The following is a 13,401-nucleotide window of genomic DNA, read 5'->3' on the forward strand; positions in this document are numbered from 1 at the left end:
TGACAAGCAAATCCAGAACTCTGAACCCCAACATCGGGTCTGGGGGCGTTCCCCAGGTCTGGGGGTGTTCCCCAGGTCTGGGGGTGTTCCCTGGCTCTGGGGGTGTCCCCCATTTTTGGGGTGCCCACCTTGTACCCGATCTGCAGGTGGAGGTGGCTGGGTTTGGGGTGGAAGCGCAGGTTTGGGGGGGTGTCCCTGGGCCTGGGGGTGCCCTGGGTGGTTTTGGGGTGCCCTGGGTGGTTTTGGGGTGCCCCGGGGGGCTCTGGGGTGCCCACCTTGTACCCAATCTGCAGGTGGAGGTCGCTGGGCTTGGGGTGGAAGCGCAGGTTTGGGGTTTTCCCCTGGGTTTGGGAGAGTGTCCCTGAGTTTGGGGGGTCTCTCCTGGCTCTGGGGGGGTGTCCCTGGCTCTGGGGGTGTCCCCCATTTTTGGGGTGCCCACCTTGTAGCCGATCTGCAGGTGGAGGTGGCTGGGTTTGGGGTGGAAGTGCAGGTTTGGGGTGGAAGTGCAGGTTTGGGGGGGGTGTCCCGGGGTCTGGGGGTCTCTCCTGGCTCTGGGGGTGTTCCCTGGCTCTGGGGGTGTTCCCCATTTTTGGGGTGCCCACCTTGTACCCAATCTGCAGGTGGAGGTCGCTGGGGTTGGGGTGGAAGTGCAGGTTTGGGGGGGTGTCCCTGAGTTTGGGGGTCTCTCCTGGCTCTGGGGGTGTGTCCCTGGGCCTGGGGGTGCCCTGGGGGGGGTTGGGGTGCCCTGGGTGGTTTTGGGGTGCCCTGGGGGGCTCTGGGGTGCCCACCTTGTACCCAATCTGCAGGTGGAGGTCACTGGGTTTGGGGTGGAAGTGCAGGTTTGGGGGGGGTGTCCCGGGGTCTGGGGGTCTCTCCTGGCTCTGGGGGTGTGTCCCTGGGCCTGGGGGTGCCCTGGGGGGATTTAGGGTGCCCTGGGGGCTCTGGAGTGCCCACCTTGTAGCCGATCTGCAGGTGGAGGTCGCTGGGCTTGGGGTGGAAGCGCAGGTCGATCCTGTCCCCGTTGTCCCTGATGATGTACTTGGCCCCCGGGTACTGACTGTTCCCCCTCCTCACCAGCTCCTGCAGCCTGGGGGGGACATTGGGGGGCTCAGGGGAGGGGTTGGGGGGTCCCCACCTGTCCCCAGAGTCACCCCCGGGGGGGATTGGGGACCCCCAGGGCCAGCCTGGGGGATTTGAACGGCGCTTGGAGTCGTTCTGAGCGACCGAGACCCCCCCAAATAACTCCTGGGGTCTCCCAAAGCACCCCCCAAATGGCCTCAGCCTCCCCCAAAGCCCACCCAGAACCCCAAAAGCCCCTCCAAATCCCCCCAGAACTGCCCCAAACCCCCCTAAAGCCCCTCCAAACCCCCCCGAACTGCCCCAAACCCCCCAGATCTGCCCCAAGCCCCTCCAAATCCCCTCCAAATCTACCCCAAACCCCCCCAGATCCCCTCCAAACCCCCCCAGATCTGCCCCAAACCCCTCTAGATCTGCCCTAAATCCCCCCAGAACTGCCCCAACCCCCCCAAATCCCCTCCAACACCCCCCAAAGCCCCACCTGTCGATGTTGAAGGGGGTGACAATCTCAGCAAAGGTCATGTCGGCAGCGATGGACCGCGGGACCCCCACCCCAAACCTGCCCCAAACCCCCCCAGATGTCCCCCAAACCCCCTCAGAACTGCCCCAAACCCCCCCAAATCCCCTCCAACCCCCCCAAAGCCCCACCTGTCGATGTTGAAGGGGGTGACAATCTCAGCAAAGGTCATGTTGGCAGCGATGGACCCTGAGACCCCCACCCCAAACCTGCCCCAAACCCCCCCAGATCCACCCCAAACCCCCCCAAAGCCCCTCCAACCCCCCCAAAGCCCCACCTGTCGATGTTGAAGGGGGTGACAATCTCAGCAAAGGTCATGTTGGCAGCGATGGACCGCGGGACCCCCACTTGGTCGATGGCCAGGTTGGGGTCGGGGGTGATGACGGTGCGGGCCGAGAAATCCACCCTCTTGCCCATGAGGTTGCCCCTCACCCGGCCCTCCTTCCCCTTCAGCCGCTGCTTCAGGGACTTCAGGGGCCGCCCCGACTTCTGCATGGCCTGGGGGGGGGCAGAAAATGGGGGTTCAGGGGGGTGGGACCCCCCAAAAACACCCTCCAGATCTGCAGTCCAAGGGGGGACACCCATTGAGCCCCCTGGGAATGTCCCCAGCTCCTGTCGTGGTTTTGGGGTCACAGGAAGGGGATCAAACATTTTGGGGGACCCCCCGAGTTCTGCATGGCCTGGGGGGGCAGAAAATGGGGGTTCAGGGGGGTGGGACCCCCCAAAAACACCCCTGAGACCTGAAATTCTCTGGGGGGACACATTGAACCCCCAGGACCCATCCCTGGATTCCCCTGTGGTTTTGGGGTCACAGGGAGGGGAATCAAACACTTTGGGGGACCCCTTGACTTCTGCATGGCCTGGGGGGGGAGAAAATGGGGGTTCAGGGGGGTGGGACCCCCCAAAACCACCCTCCAGCTCTGCAGTCCAAGGAGGGACACCCATTGGACCCCCTGGGACCCCTCCCTGGGGTCTGCTGGGACTTTGGGGGGCTCAGGGAGGAAATGGGGGCTCAGGGGGCTCCCAAAATGTTTTACCCTTGCCTGTACTGCCCTGCCTGCACCCCTGCCTGCACTCTGCCCCTGCCTGATTGCTGCCTACGAGTTCCTGTACTCTGCCCTGCCTGCACCCTGCCCTGCCTGCACCCTGCCCTACCTACACCCCGCCCTGCCTGCACCCTGCCCTGCCTGCACCCTGCCCTGCCTGCCCTTCCCAGCACACTCAGCCCCTGCCCTGCCCGTCCCCTGACCCTGCCCATCCCCTGCCTGCACTGCCAGCACCTCCTGCCCACCCTGCCTGTCCCCCTGCCTGCACTGCCAGCCCCTGCCTGACCCCCCCCTACCCGTGGTAGGCCAGGCAGCTCGTTGTCCACCATGGTGGCCACGTGGAACTGCAGCAGCTTCACGTCCTCGGCGATGACGTGGGGCCACCCCCTGCCTGTCCACCTCCCCAAACCCCTCTGGGAACCCCCCAAACCCCTCTGGGACCCCCCAAAGTCCCCCAAAATCCCCCCCATACCCGTGGTAGGCCGGGCAGCTCGTTGTCCACCACGGTGGCCACGTGGAACTGCAGCAGTTTGACGTCCTCAGTGACAACACGGGGCCACCCCCTGCCTGTGACCCCCCTAAACCACTCTGTAACCCCCCCAAACCCTCGTGTGACCCCCCCAGAGCCCCCCCTACCCGTGGCAGGCCGGGCAGCTCGTTGTCCACCACGGTGGCCACGTGGAACTGCAGCAGCTTCACGTCCTCGGCGATGACGTGGGGCCACCCCCTGCCTGTCCACCTCCCCAAACCCCTCTGGGAACCCCCCAAACCCCTCTGGGACCCCCCAAAGTCCCCCAAAATCCCCCCCATACCCGTGGTAGGCCGGGCAGCTCATTGTCCACCACAGTGGCCACATGGAACTGCAGCAGCTTGACGTCCTCAGTGACAACGTGGGGCCACCTCCCCTGCCTGTGACCCCCCTAAACCACCCTGTAACCCCCCCAAAACCCTCGTGTGACCCCCCCAGAGCCCCCCCCTACCCGTGGCAGGCCGGGTAGCTCGTTGTCCACCATGGTGGCCACGTGGAACTGCAGCAGCTTGACGTCCTCGGCGATGACGTGCGCGGCCGCCCCGTTCTGCTCGTTGCGCCGCAGTTGGTTGTTGATCTTGACGATGTCGGCCAGTTTGTGGGTCAGGTCGTCCTGGGGGGGACCCCAAAATCAGCGGGGGGGGGGTCCCAAAATTAGTGGGGGGGTCCCAAAATTAGCGGGGGAATCCCAAAATTAGTGGGGGAGTCCCAAATTTTAATTAACGGGGGGGTTGATCTCACTGGGAGGAGCCGTGGGGTGACACGGGTGGGGGGCACCTCAAAGGGTGTTGGGGGGCACCCCTAAAAGGGATTGGGGAGCCCAAGAATTGGGGAGGCCCCAAAAGGTGCCAGGGACAGCGATTCCCACCCTGGCACCCCCCAGAACCCTCCTGGTGCCCGGCTGGTGGGGGGCACAGGCAGGAAGGGATGTGGGCACCCCACTGCCCCAGGGACCCCAAAGGCTGCCACAAGGACCCCAAGGCCTGGTCCAGGACCCCAGGACCCACCCTGGCACCCCAATACCCACCCAGGGACCCCCCAAATGCCCACCTGGTTGCGGGCAGAGCCCTCCATCATCACAGCAGGGTGCAAGGATGGGGGGGCATGGGCACACCCCTGCCCAGCCAGAGACCCCAATATCACCCTAATGCCCACCCTGAGACCCCAATACCCACCCTGGGACACCAATATCCACTCTGGGACCCCAATACCCACTCAGGGACCCCCCAAACTCCCTCTGGTGCCCACCTGGTTGCGGGCAGAGCCCTGCATGACCACAGCCGGGCGCACGGACAGGGGGGGCACAGGCAGACTCCTGCCCACCCTGAGACCCCAATACCCACTCTGGGACCCCAATACCCACTCAGGAACCCCAATACCCACCCTGGGACCCCCCAAACCCTCTCTGGTGTCCACCTGGTTGCGGGCAGAGCCCTGCATGACCACAGCCGGGCGCACGGACAGGGGGGGCACAGGCAGACTCCTGCCCACCCTGAGACCCCAATATCACCCCAATACCCACCCTGGAACCCCAATACCCACCCAGGAACCCCAATACCCACCCAAGGACCCCAATACCCACCCAGGAACCCCAACACCCACTCTGGGACCCCCTGGGACCCCCCAAACCCTCTCTGGTGCCCACCTGGTTGCGGGCCGAGCCCTGCATGACGACGGCGGGGCGCACGGACAGGGGGGGCACGGGCAGCACGGTGCCCCAGGGACCCCAATATCACCCCAATACCCACCCAGGAACCCCAATACCCACCCTGGGACCCCCCAAACTCCCACCTGGTTGCGGGCAGAGCCCTGCATGACCACAGCCGGGCGCACGGACAGGGGGGGCACGGGCAGCACGGTGCAGACCCTCAGACCCCAATATCACCCCAATACCCACCCTGGGACCCCCCAAACCCCCACCTGGTTGCGGGCCGAGCCCTGCATGACGACGGCCGGGCGCACGGACAGGGGGGGCACGGGCAGAACGGTGCAGACCCTCACACCCCAATATCACCCCAATACCCATTCTGGGACCCCAATACCCACCCAGGAACCCCAATACCCACCCAGGAACCCCAATACCCACCCAGGAACCCCAACACCCACTCTGGGACCCCCTGGGACCCCCCAAACCCTCTCTGGTGCCCACCTGGTTGCGGGCCGAGCCCTGCATGACGACGGCGGGGCGCACGGACAGGGGGGGCACGGGCAGCACGGTGCCCCAGGGACCCCAATATCACCCCAATACCCACCCAGGAACCCCAATACCCACCCAGGAACCCCAATACCCACCCTGGGACCCCCCAAACTCCCACCTGGTTGCGGGCAGAGCCCTGCATGACCACAGCCGGGTGCACGGACAGGGGGGGCACGGGCAGCACGGTGCAGACCCTCAGACCCCAATATCACCCCAATACCCACCCAGAGACCCCCCAAACCCCCACCTGGTTGCGGGCCGAGCCCTGCATGACCACAGCCGGGCGCACGGACAGGGGGGGCACGGGCAGCACGGTGCAGACCCTCACACCCCAATATCACCCCAATACCCATTCTGGGACCCCAATACCCACTCAGGGACCCCCCAAACCCCCACCTGGTTGCGGGCCGAGCCCTGCATGACGACGGCCGGGCGCACGGACAGGGGTGGCACGGGCAGCACGGTGCCCCAGGGACCCCAATACCCACTCAGGGACCCCCCAAGCCCCCTTTGGTGCCCACCTGGTTGCGGGCCGAGCCCTGCATGACGACGGCGGGGCGCACGGACAGGGGGGGCACGGGCAGCACGGTGCCCCAGGGACCCCAATATCACCCCAATACCCACCCAGGAACCCCAATACCCACCCTGGGACCCCCCAAACTCCCACCTGGTTGCGGGCAGAGCCCTGCATGACCACAGCCGGGCGCACAGACAAGGGGGGGCACGGGCAGCACGGTGCAGACCCTCACACCCCAATATCACCCCAATACCCATTCTGGGACCCCAATACCCACTCAGGGACCCCCCAAACCCCCACCTGGTTGCGGGCCGAGCCCTGCATGACCACAGCCGGGCGCACGGACAGGGGGGGCACGGGCAGCACGGTGCAGACCCTCAGACCCCAATATCACCCCAATACCCACCCTGGGACCCCCCAAACCCCCACCTGGTTGCGGGCCGAGCCCTGCATGACGACGGCGGGGCGCACGGACAGGGGGGGCACGGGCAGCACGGTGCAGACCATCCACTCGGGGCGGGCGAACTTGGGGTCCATGCCCAGCACGAAGCACTCCTCGTCCGAGATGCGCTTGAAGATCTCGTGCACCCGCTCGGGGCTCAGCAGGATCTTCTTCTCCTGGGAATCCTCGTTGACGTGTTTCCACTCGGCGTAGAGCTCCAGCCCCGAGCGCCGGATCCGCGGCTGGTACCGCCCGCACCCCCCGTGGCCCTGGGGGGCATTAATGGGGTAAAAGGGGCATTAACGGGGTCCCAGGGGCACTGACCCACGGGGGCTGGTACCGCCCGCACCCCCCGTGGCCCTGGGGGGCATTAATGGGGCAAAAGGGGCATTAACGGGGTCTCAGGGGCACTGACCCACGGGGGCTGGTACTGCCCGCACCCCCCGTGGCCCTGGGGGGCAAAAAACGGGGCATTAACGGGGGAAAAGGGGTGTTAATGGGGTCAAAGGGGTATTAATAGGGTCACACGGGCATTAACAGGGGGTTAAAAGGGGCATTAATGGGGTAAAAGGGGCATTAACAAAGTTCCAAGGGCTGGTACCGCCCACACCCCCCGTGGCCCTGGGGGGCAAAAAACGGGGCATTATTGGGGTAAAAGGGGCATTAATGGGGTAAAAGGGGCATTAACAGAGGCTTAAAAGGGGCATTAATGGGGTAAAAGGGGCATTAACAGGGTCCCAGGGGCACTGACCCACAGGGGTTGGTACTGCCCACACCCCCCGTGGCCCTGGGACTCCAGAGGTGGATTTTGGGACTCCAGAGGTGGATTTTGGGACTCCAGAGGTGGATTTTGGGGCTCCAGGGCTGGGTTTTGAGACTCCAGGGCTGCATTTTGGGACTCCAGGGCTGCATTTTGGGGCTCCAGGGCTGCATTTTGGGGCTCCAGAGGTGGATTTGGGGACTCCAGGACTGGATTTGGGGACTCCAGGACTGGATTTGGGGACTCCAGGACTGGATTTTCAGGGTCCAGAGGTGGATTTTGGTGCCCAGGGCTGGATTTTGAGGGTCTGAGGGTGAATCTGGGGACCAAGGGCTGGATTTTGGGACTCCAGGGCTGGATTTTGGGACTCCAGAGGTGGATTTTGGGACTCCAGGGCTGGATTTTGGGACTCCAGGGCTGGATTTTGGGGCTCCAGGGCTGGATTTTGGGGTGCCCACCTTCTCCTTGGTGAGGTCCTCGTCGCCCTCGGGCTGCTCCACCCCAAATTTGTGGTCCATCTCCTCGCCCCCCTCGCAGATGTTCTTGCCCTTGCACAGGTCGTACACGTGGGTCAGCCTCTTCTTGGGCTGCCCCTTGGACTTGCCCAGGATGTCCTTGATCTTGGGGTTGTTCTGCCCAAAAAAACACACCGGTTTGGGGTCAGAAAGGGTCATTTTGGGGTCATGGAGCAGCTTGGGGTCAGAAAAGTTGGGTTTGGGGTTACAAAAGTGGGGTTTGGGGTCACTAAAGTTGGGTCTGGGGTCACTAAAGTTGGGTTTGGAGTTACAAGAGTTGGGTTTGGGGTCACTAAAGTTGGGTCTGGGGTCACTAAAGTTGGGTCTGGGGTTACAAAAGTTGGGTTTGGGTCACTAAAGTTGGGTTTGGGGTCACTAAAGTTGGGTTTGGGGTCACTAAAGTTGGGTTTGGAGTTACAAGAGTTGGGTTTGGGTTCACTAAAGTTGGGTTTGGGGTCACTAAAGTTGGGTTTGGAGTTACAAGAGTTGGGTTTGGGGTCACTAAAGTTGGGTTTGGGGTCACTAAAGTTGGGTTTGGAGTTACAAGAGTTGGGTTTGGGTTCACTAAAGTTGGGTTTGGGGTCACTAAAGTTGGGTTTGGGGTCACTGAAGTTGGGTCTGGGGTCACTAAAGTTGGGTTTGGAGTTACAAGAGTTGGGTTTGGGGTCACTAAAGTTGGGTTTGGGGTTACAAAAGTGGGGTTTGGGGTCACTAAAGTTGGGTTTGGGGTCACTAAAGTTGGGTTTGGAGTTACAAGAGTTGGGTTTGGGTTCACTAAAGTTGGGTTTGGGGTCACTAAAGTTGGGTTTGGGGTCACTAAAGTTGGGTCTGGGGTCACTAAAGTTGGGTCTGGGGTCACTAAAGTTGGGTTTGGAGTTACAAGAGTTGGGTTTGGGGTTACAAGAGTTGGGTTTGGGGTCACTAAAGTTGGGTTTGGGGTCACTAAAGTTGGGTTTGGGGTCACCGAAGTTGGGTTTGGGGTCACTAAAGTTGGGTTTGGGGTCACTAAAGTTGGGTTTGGAGTCAAAAAGGGTCATTTGGGGTCACATGGTGGTTTTGGGGTTGTTAAAATCGGGTTTGGGGGTCACTAAAATGGGGTTTGGGGTCACTAAAATCAGTCTTGGGGTGACAAAAGTCGGGTTTGGGGTCACTAAAGGCAAGTTTGAGGGCCCTAAAGTCAGGTTTGGGGTTCCTAAAGTCGGGTTTGGGGTCTCTCCCTGGTCCCTCCCCATCTCCAGGGCTCCAAGGACCACCTGGCAGGTGACAACCCCGTGTGTCCCCAAGTCCTGTCACCTGCCCTTGATGCCCCCCAACTCTGTCACCCCCTCTTGGTGTCCCCTCACTTTGTCACCCCCTTTGGTTGTCCCCCCACTCTGTCACCTTTTCTTGGTGTCCCCCCCCTTTGTCACCCTCTTTGGTTGTCCCCCAACACTGTCACCTCCTCTCTGGGGTGTCCCCTCACTTTGTCACCCCCTCTTTGGTGTCCCCCCACTCTGTCACCTCCTCTCTGGGGTGTCCCCCCACTTTGTCACCCTCTTTGGTGTCCCCCCACTATGTCACCCTCTCTTTGGTTGTCCCCTCACTTTGTCACCCCCTTTTGGTTGTCCCCCAACCCTGTCACCCCCTCTTGGTGTCCCCCCAACTCTTGTCCCCTGTTCTCTGGGGTGTCCCCCCACTTTGTCATGCCCTCTTTGGTGTCCCCCAACTCTGTCACCCCCTCTTGGTGTCCCCCCAACTCTGTCACCCCCTCTTGGTGTCCCCTCACTCTGTCATCTGTTCTCTGGGGTGTCCCCCCAACTCTGTCACCCCCTCTGGGGTGTCCCCTCACTTTGTCACCCCCTTTTGGTTGCCCCCCAACCCTGTCACCCCCTCTTGATGTCCCCCCAACTCTTGTCCCCTGTTCTCTGGGGTGTCCCCCCACTTTGTCACCCCCTTTTGGTTGTCCCCTCACTCTGTCCCCCCCCTCTTTCATTGCCCTCCCCACTCTGTCACCCCCCACCCCACCCCAGCACCCCCAAACCCCCCCAGGTGCCACCACCCCCCCGGTTGCCCCCTCCCCTCCCCAGCCCCTCCTGGCTGTGGTTTTGGGGAGCCCCCCCCGTGTTTCTGGGGGTGTTTCTGGGGGTGTTTCTGGGGGTCTCACCGAGTCCACGAGCAGTTTGGAGCAGAAGAAGCAGACACAGCGCAGGATCTTCATGGTCTTGCCCAGGAAGCCCACGTGGAACACGGGCTTGGCCAGCTCGATGTGCCCAAAGTGCCCCGGGCACTCCGTCATGTTCCCTGCGGGCACCGGGGGCAGGGGGTCACGCTGGGGGGCTTGGGGGGCACTGAGGGGGGTTTGGGGGCACCACAGCGGGGTCTGGGGACACAAAGAGTCATTATGTGTCACCACAGGGGGGTTTGGGGGCACTAAAGTCAGGTTTGGGGACACTGAAAGTGGGTTTGGGGACATTAGAGGTGGGTTTGGGGTCACCACAGGGGGGTTTGGGGGCACTAAAGGGGGGTTTGGGGTGACAAAGGGTCATTTTGGGTCACTAATGGTGGGTTTGGGGTCACTGAAGGTGGGTTTAGGGACACAAAGGGTCATTTTGGGTCACTAAAGGTGGGTTTGGGGTCACCACAGTGGGGTTTGGGGGCACTAAAGTCAGGTTTGGGGTGACAAAGGGTCATTTGGGGTCACTAACAGTGGGTTTGGGGTCGCTAGAGAGGGGTTTGGGGACACTAGAGGGGGGTTTGGGGACACTGAAGGTGGGTTTGGGGTGACAAAAGGTCATTTTGGGTCACTAAAGGTGGGTTTGGGGGCACTAGAGGTGGGTTTGGGGACACTAAAGGTGGGTTTAGGGACACAGAGGGTCATTTTGGGTCACTAACAGTGGGTTTGGGGTGACAAAGAGTCATTTTGGATCACTAAAGGTGGGTTTGGGGACACTGGAAGTGGGTTTGGGGACACAAACGGTCATTTTGGGGTCACTAAAGTCAAGTTTGGGGACACAAAGGGTCATTTTGGGTCACTGAAGGTGGGTTTGGGGACACAAAGGGTCATTTGGGGTCACTAAAGGTGGGTTTGGGGTCACTAAAGGGGGGTTTGGGGTCACTAAAGGTGGGTTTGGGGACACTGAAGGTGGGTTTGGGGTCACTAAAGGTGGGTTTGGGGACACTGAAGGTGGGTTTGGGGTCACTAAAGGTGGGTTTGGGGACACAAAGAGTCATTTTGGGGTCATTGACGTCAGGTTTGGGGTCACTAAAGTCGAGTTTGGGATCACTAAAATTGAGTTTGGGGATCCAGGGTCCCCCACGGGGGGGGGTTTGGGGGCCCAGGACTCTCCCATGAGAATTTAGGGGTTCAGGGTCCCCCACGGGGGAGGGTTTTGGGGGCCCAGGACCCCTCCTGGGGGTGTTTTGGGGGCCCAGCCCCCCCCCTCACCAGCGCAGGTCTGGCAGCGCCCCGTCCTCTCGATGACGCCCTGCCGGGGGTCCATGAGCCCCCCCAGTTTGGGGCGGCCCCCCCTCGGTGGTCTCGGGGTATTTGATGCCCCCCTCGGTCACAGACATCCGTTTCTGGGGGAGGGGGGGGAAAAAAAGGGGGCAACTGAGGCACGTGGGGACCCCCCAGACCCCCCAATTCATCCACGAGACCCCCCAGCACCCCAAGAACCCCAACTCACCCCCCCAGAACCCCAAAAGGGGGGGACACCCTAAGTTACCCTCCCCAGGTGAGCACGACCACCTCAATGCACCCCAAAAGTCTCACACCCCCTGGACACCCCCTGAGATCCCCCCCCTGGCCCTTCAGGGGGTGTCCAGGGACCCCAAAACCCCTCCAGGGATCCCAATAACCCTTCAGGGACCCCAAAACCCCTCCAGGGACCCCAAAACCTCTTCAGAAATCCCAATAACCCTTCAGGGACCCCAAAACCCCTCCAGGGACCCCCAAAACTCCTCCAGAAATCCCAATAACCCTTCAGGGACCCCAAACCTTTCAGGGCACCCCCGGGGACCCACACGGCTCTTCAGGGGGTCCCAGGGACCCCCAAAGGGACCCCCCAAAAGGTTTGACACCTCTGGGGAGTCCAAATCACCCCTTTTAGAGGGTCCCTGGGTGGGGGCTGTCCAGGGACCCCAAAGTCCCTCCAGGCACCCCAAGACCCCTCCAGGGGACCCCCAGGGACCCCAAAACCTTTTCAGACCCCCCTCCAAGACGCTTCCAAAGACCCCTCCTGGCCCTCCAGGACACCCCAAAGCTTTTCCAGAGGTTCCCTGAGCACCCCCAGGGACCCCCAAACCCTTCCAGGGCACCCTGAGCCACTCCCAGGGACCCCAAAGCTCTTTCAGAGCCCCCCTAAAGACCCTCAGGAACCCCAACCCTCCTTCACAACCCCCCGAAGCTCTTCTAGAGACCCCCCGGGTGCCCCCAGGAACCCCAAAACCCCTCCAGGGCCCCTCAAAGCTCTTCTAGAGGCCTCCTGGGCACCCCAAGGACCCCAAATCCCCTCCAGGACACTCTGAGCCACTCCCAGGGACCCCTAAACCACTCCAAAGACCCCTGGGCACCCCCAGGGATCCCGAAACCCTTTCAAAGCACCACAAAGTTCTTCCAGAGCCCCCCTGAACCACTCCCAGGAAACCCAAAGACCCCCAGACACCCTGAGCCACTCTCAGGGACCCCAAATCCCCTCCAGGGCATCCCAGTGCCCTTCCAGAGACCCCCCTAAACACCCTCGGGGACCCCAAACCCCCTTCAGGGCTCCCCGAGCCACTCCCAGGGAAGCCAAACACCCCCGGACACCTTGAGCTACTTCCAGGGGCCCCAAAGCCCCTCCAGGGCACCCCAATGCTCTTCCAGGGGCTCCTTGAGGTCCCCAACACCTTCCAGACCCCCCTGTCCACCCCAAGACCCCCCAAACCCCCTCAGGACCCCCCCAAACCCCTCACGCGTTCACTCCTCCGGGCCTGCGGGGGGCGCTGTCCTCCCCCCTCCCAGGGGCCGCTCCGTCCCCCCCTCTCGGTGCCCCCGGCGCCATTTCCCGCCGCCGCTTCTCCCTCAGCCGCCGGCCCCGCTCCCCGCCCGGGCCCCGGTACCATCTCATCGGGGCTGAGGATGCCGAACTGGACCCGTTTGATGGTTCGCAGCGGGCAGGCGCTGTCGCCCGAGGGCGGTCCGCCGTGCATGGCGCCGCTTGGGGGGGGGGGTCGCGGCCTGGCGCCGCTCAGGCTGCTCAAAATAAACCTTTTCACCCTTTGGGGGGGGTTAATTAAACCCCGCCCGGGACTTCTGAGGGGAGCGCCCCCTCAGAGCCCCTCACGGAGCCCCCGGCCGGAGCCCCCCCCTTTTTAGCTCCGGCCGCTCCGCGCTCACGGCGCGACTGAAGAGTATGGGGCGCCCGCGCCACCTTTTATAGACTCGGCCCCCGCGCGCCGCCGAAAGGGGGCGTGGCCGGAGCGTACCAAGCGCCTCACGGCCCAAAGGGGGCGACGGAAGAGAATCCGCCGGGCGAGGAGGGAGCGGCGCGGCGCGCGATGGCGTCTGAGGGAAGCGGAGAGAGGGAAGGGGAGAAAGAGGCGGCGGCCGCGCCCTGAGACCCCCGCGGGACGCGCCGCGGCAGAACCTCCACCCCGCTCCGGCGCGGTGAGATCGCCTCATGAATAATTCATAAGCGAAGCCACGCCCCCCGCGCCCGAGCTGGGGGAGATCGCGGGGGCGACCGGAGGGTGACGGAGATTGACGGAAATGGCCGAAGCGCTGACGAGGGTGGGCGGAGATCCCCGAAGGGCCGCCGGGGGGTAACGGAAATGGCCGAAGT

The 13,401-nt window shown here is 62.9% G+C and overlaps 1 protein-coding gene and 1 long non-coding RNA gene across 2 annotated transcripts in view; one reads left to right on the forward strand and one right to left on the reverse strand.

Moving 5' to 3' along the window:
- The window catches only part of LOC127464364 (DNA-directed RNA polymerase II subunit RPB1-like), a 42,587-nt gene extending 29,611 nt beyond the window's left edge, over positions 1 to 12,976 (reverse strand). Inside the window, 9 exon segments of the mRNA XM_051774660.1 lie at positions 955 to 1,087; positions 1,872 to 2,092; positions 3,621 to 3,782; positions 6,313 to 6,594; positions 7,544 to 7,717; positions 9,744 to 9,880; positions 11,025 to 11,106; positions 11,108 to 11,158; positions 12,680 to 12,976. Of these exon segments, the coding sequence (XP_051630620.1) occupies positions 955 to 1,087; positions 1,872 to 2,092; positions 3,621 to 3,782; positions 6,313 to 6,594; positions 7,544 to 7,717; positions 9,744 to 9,880; positions 11,025 to 11,106; positions 11,108 to 11,158; positions 12,680 to 12,769 (1,332 nt within the window). The 5' untranslated portion in view covers positions 12,770 to 12,976.
- Positions 9,985 to 10,850, forward strand: LOC127464366 (uncharacterized). The gene is made up of 5 exons (XR_007901322.1): positions 9,985 to 10,057; positions 10,100 to 10,182; positions 10,307 to 10,389; positions 10,514 to 10,658; positions 10,701 to 10,850. It is a non-coding gene; the product is annotated as an uncharacterized LOC127464366 (long non-coding RNA).
- Positions 12,977 to 13,401: the final 425 nt, after the last annotated feature.

Source organism: Manacus candei, unplaced genomic scaffold, assembly GCF_025592945.1.
Source record: "Manacus candei isolate 608988 ecotype Guabito, Panama unplaced genomic scaffold, ASM2559294v1 h1tg000213l, whole genome shotgun sequence".
NCBI classification, from domain to species: Eukaryota; Metazoa; Chordata; class Aves; order Passeriformes; family Pipridae; genus Manacus; species Manacus candei.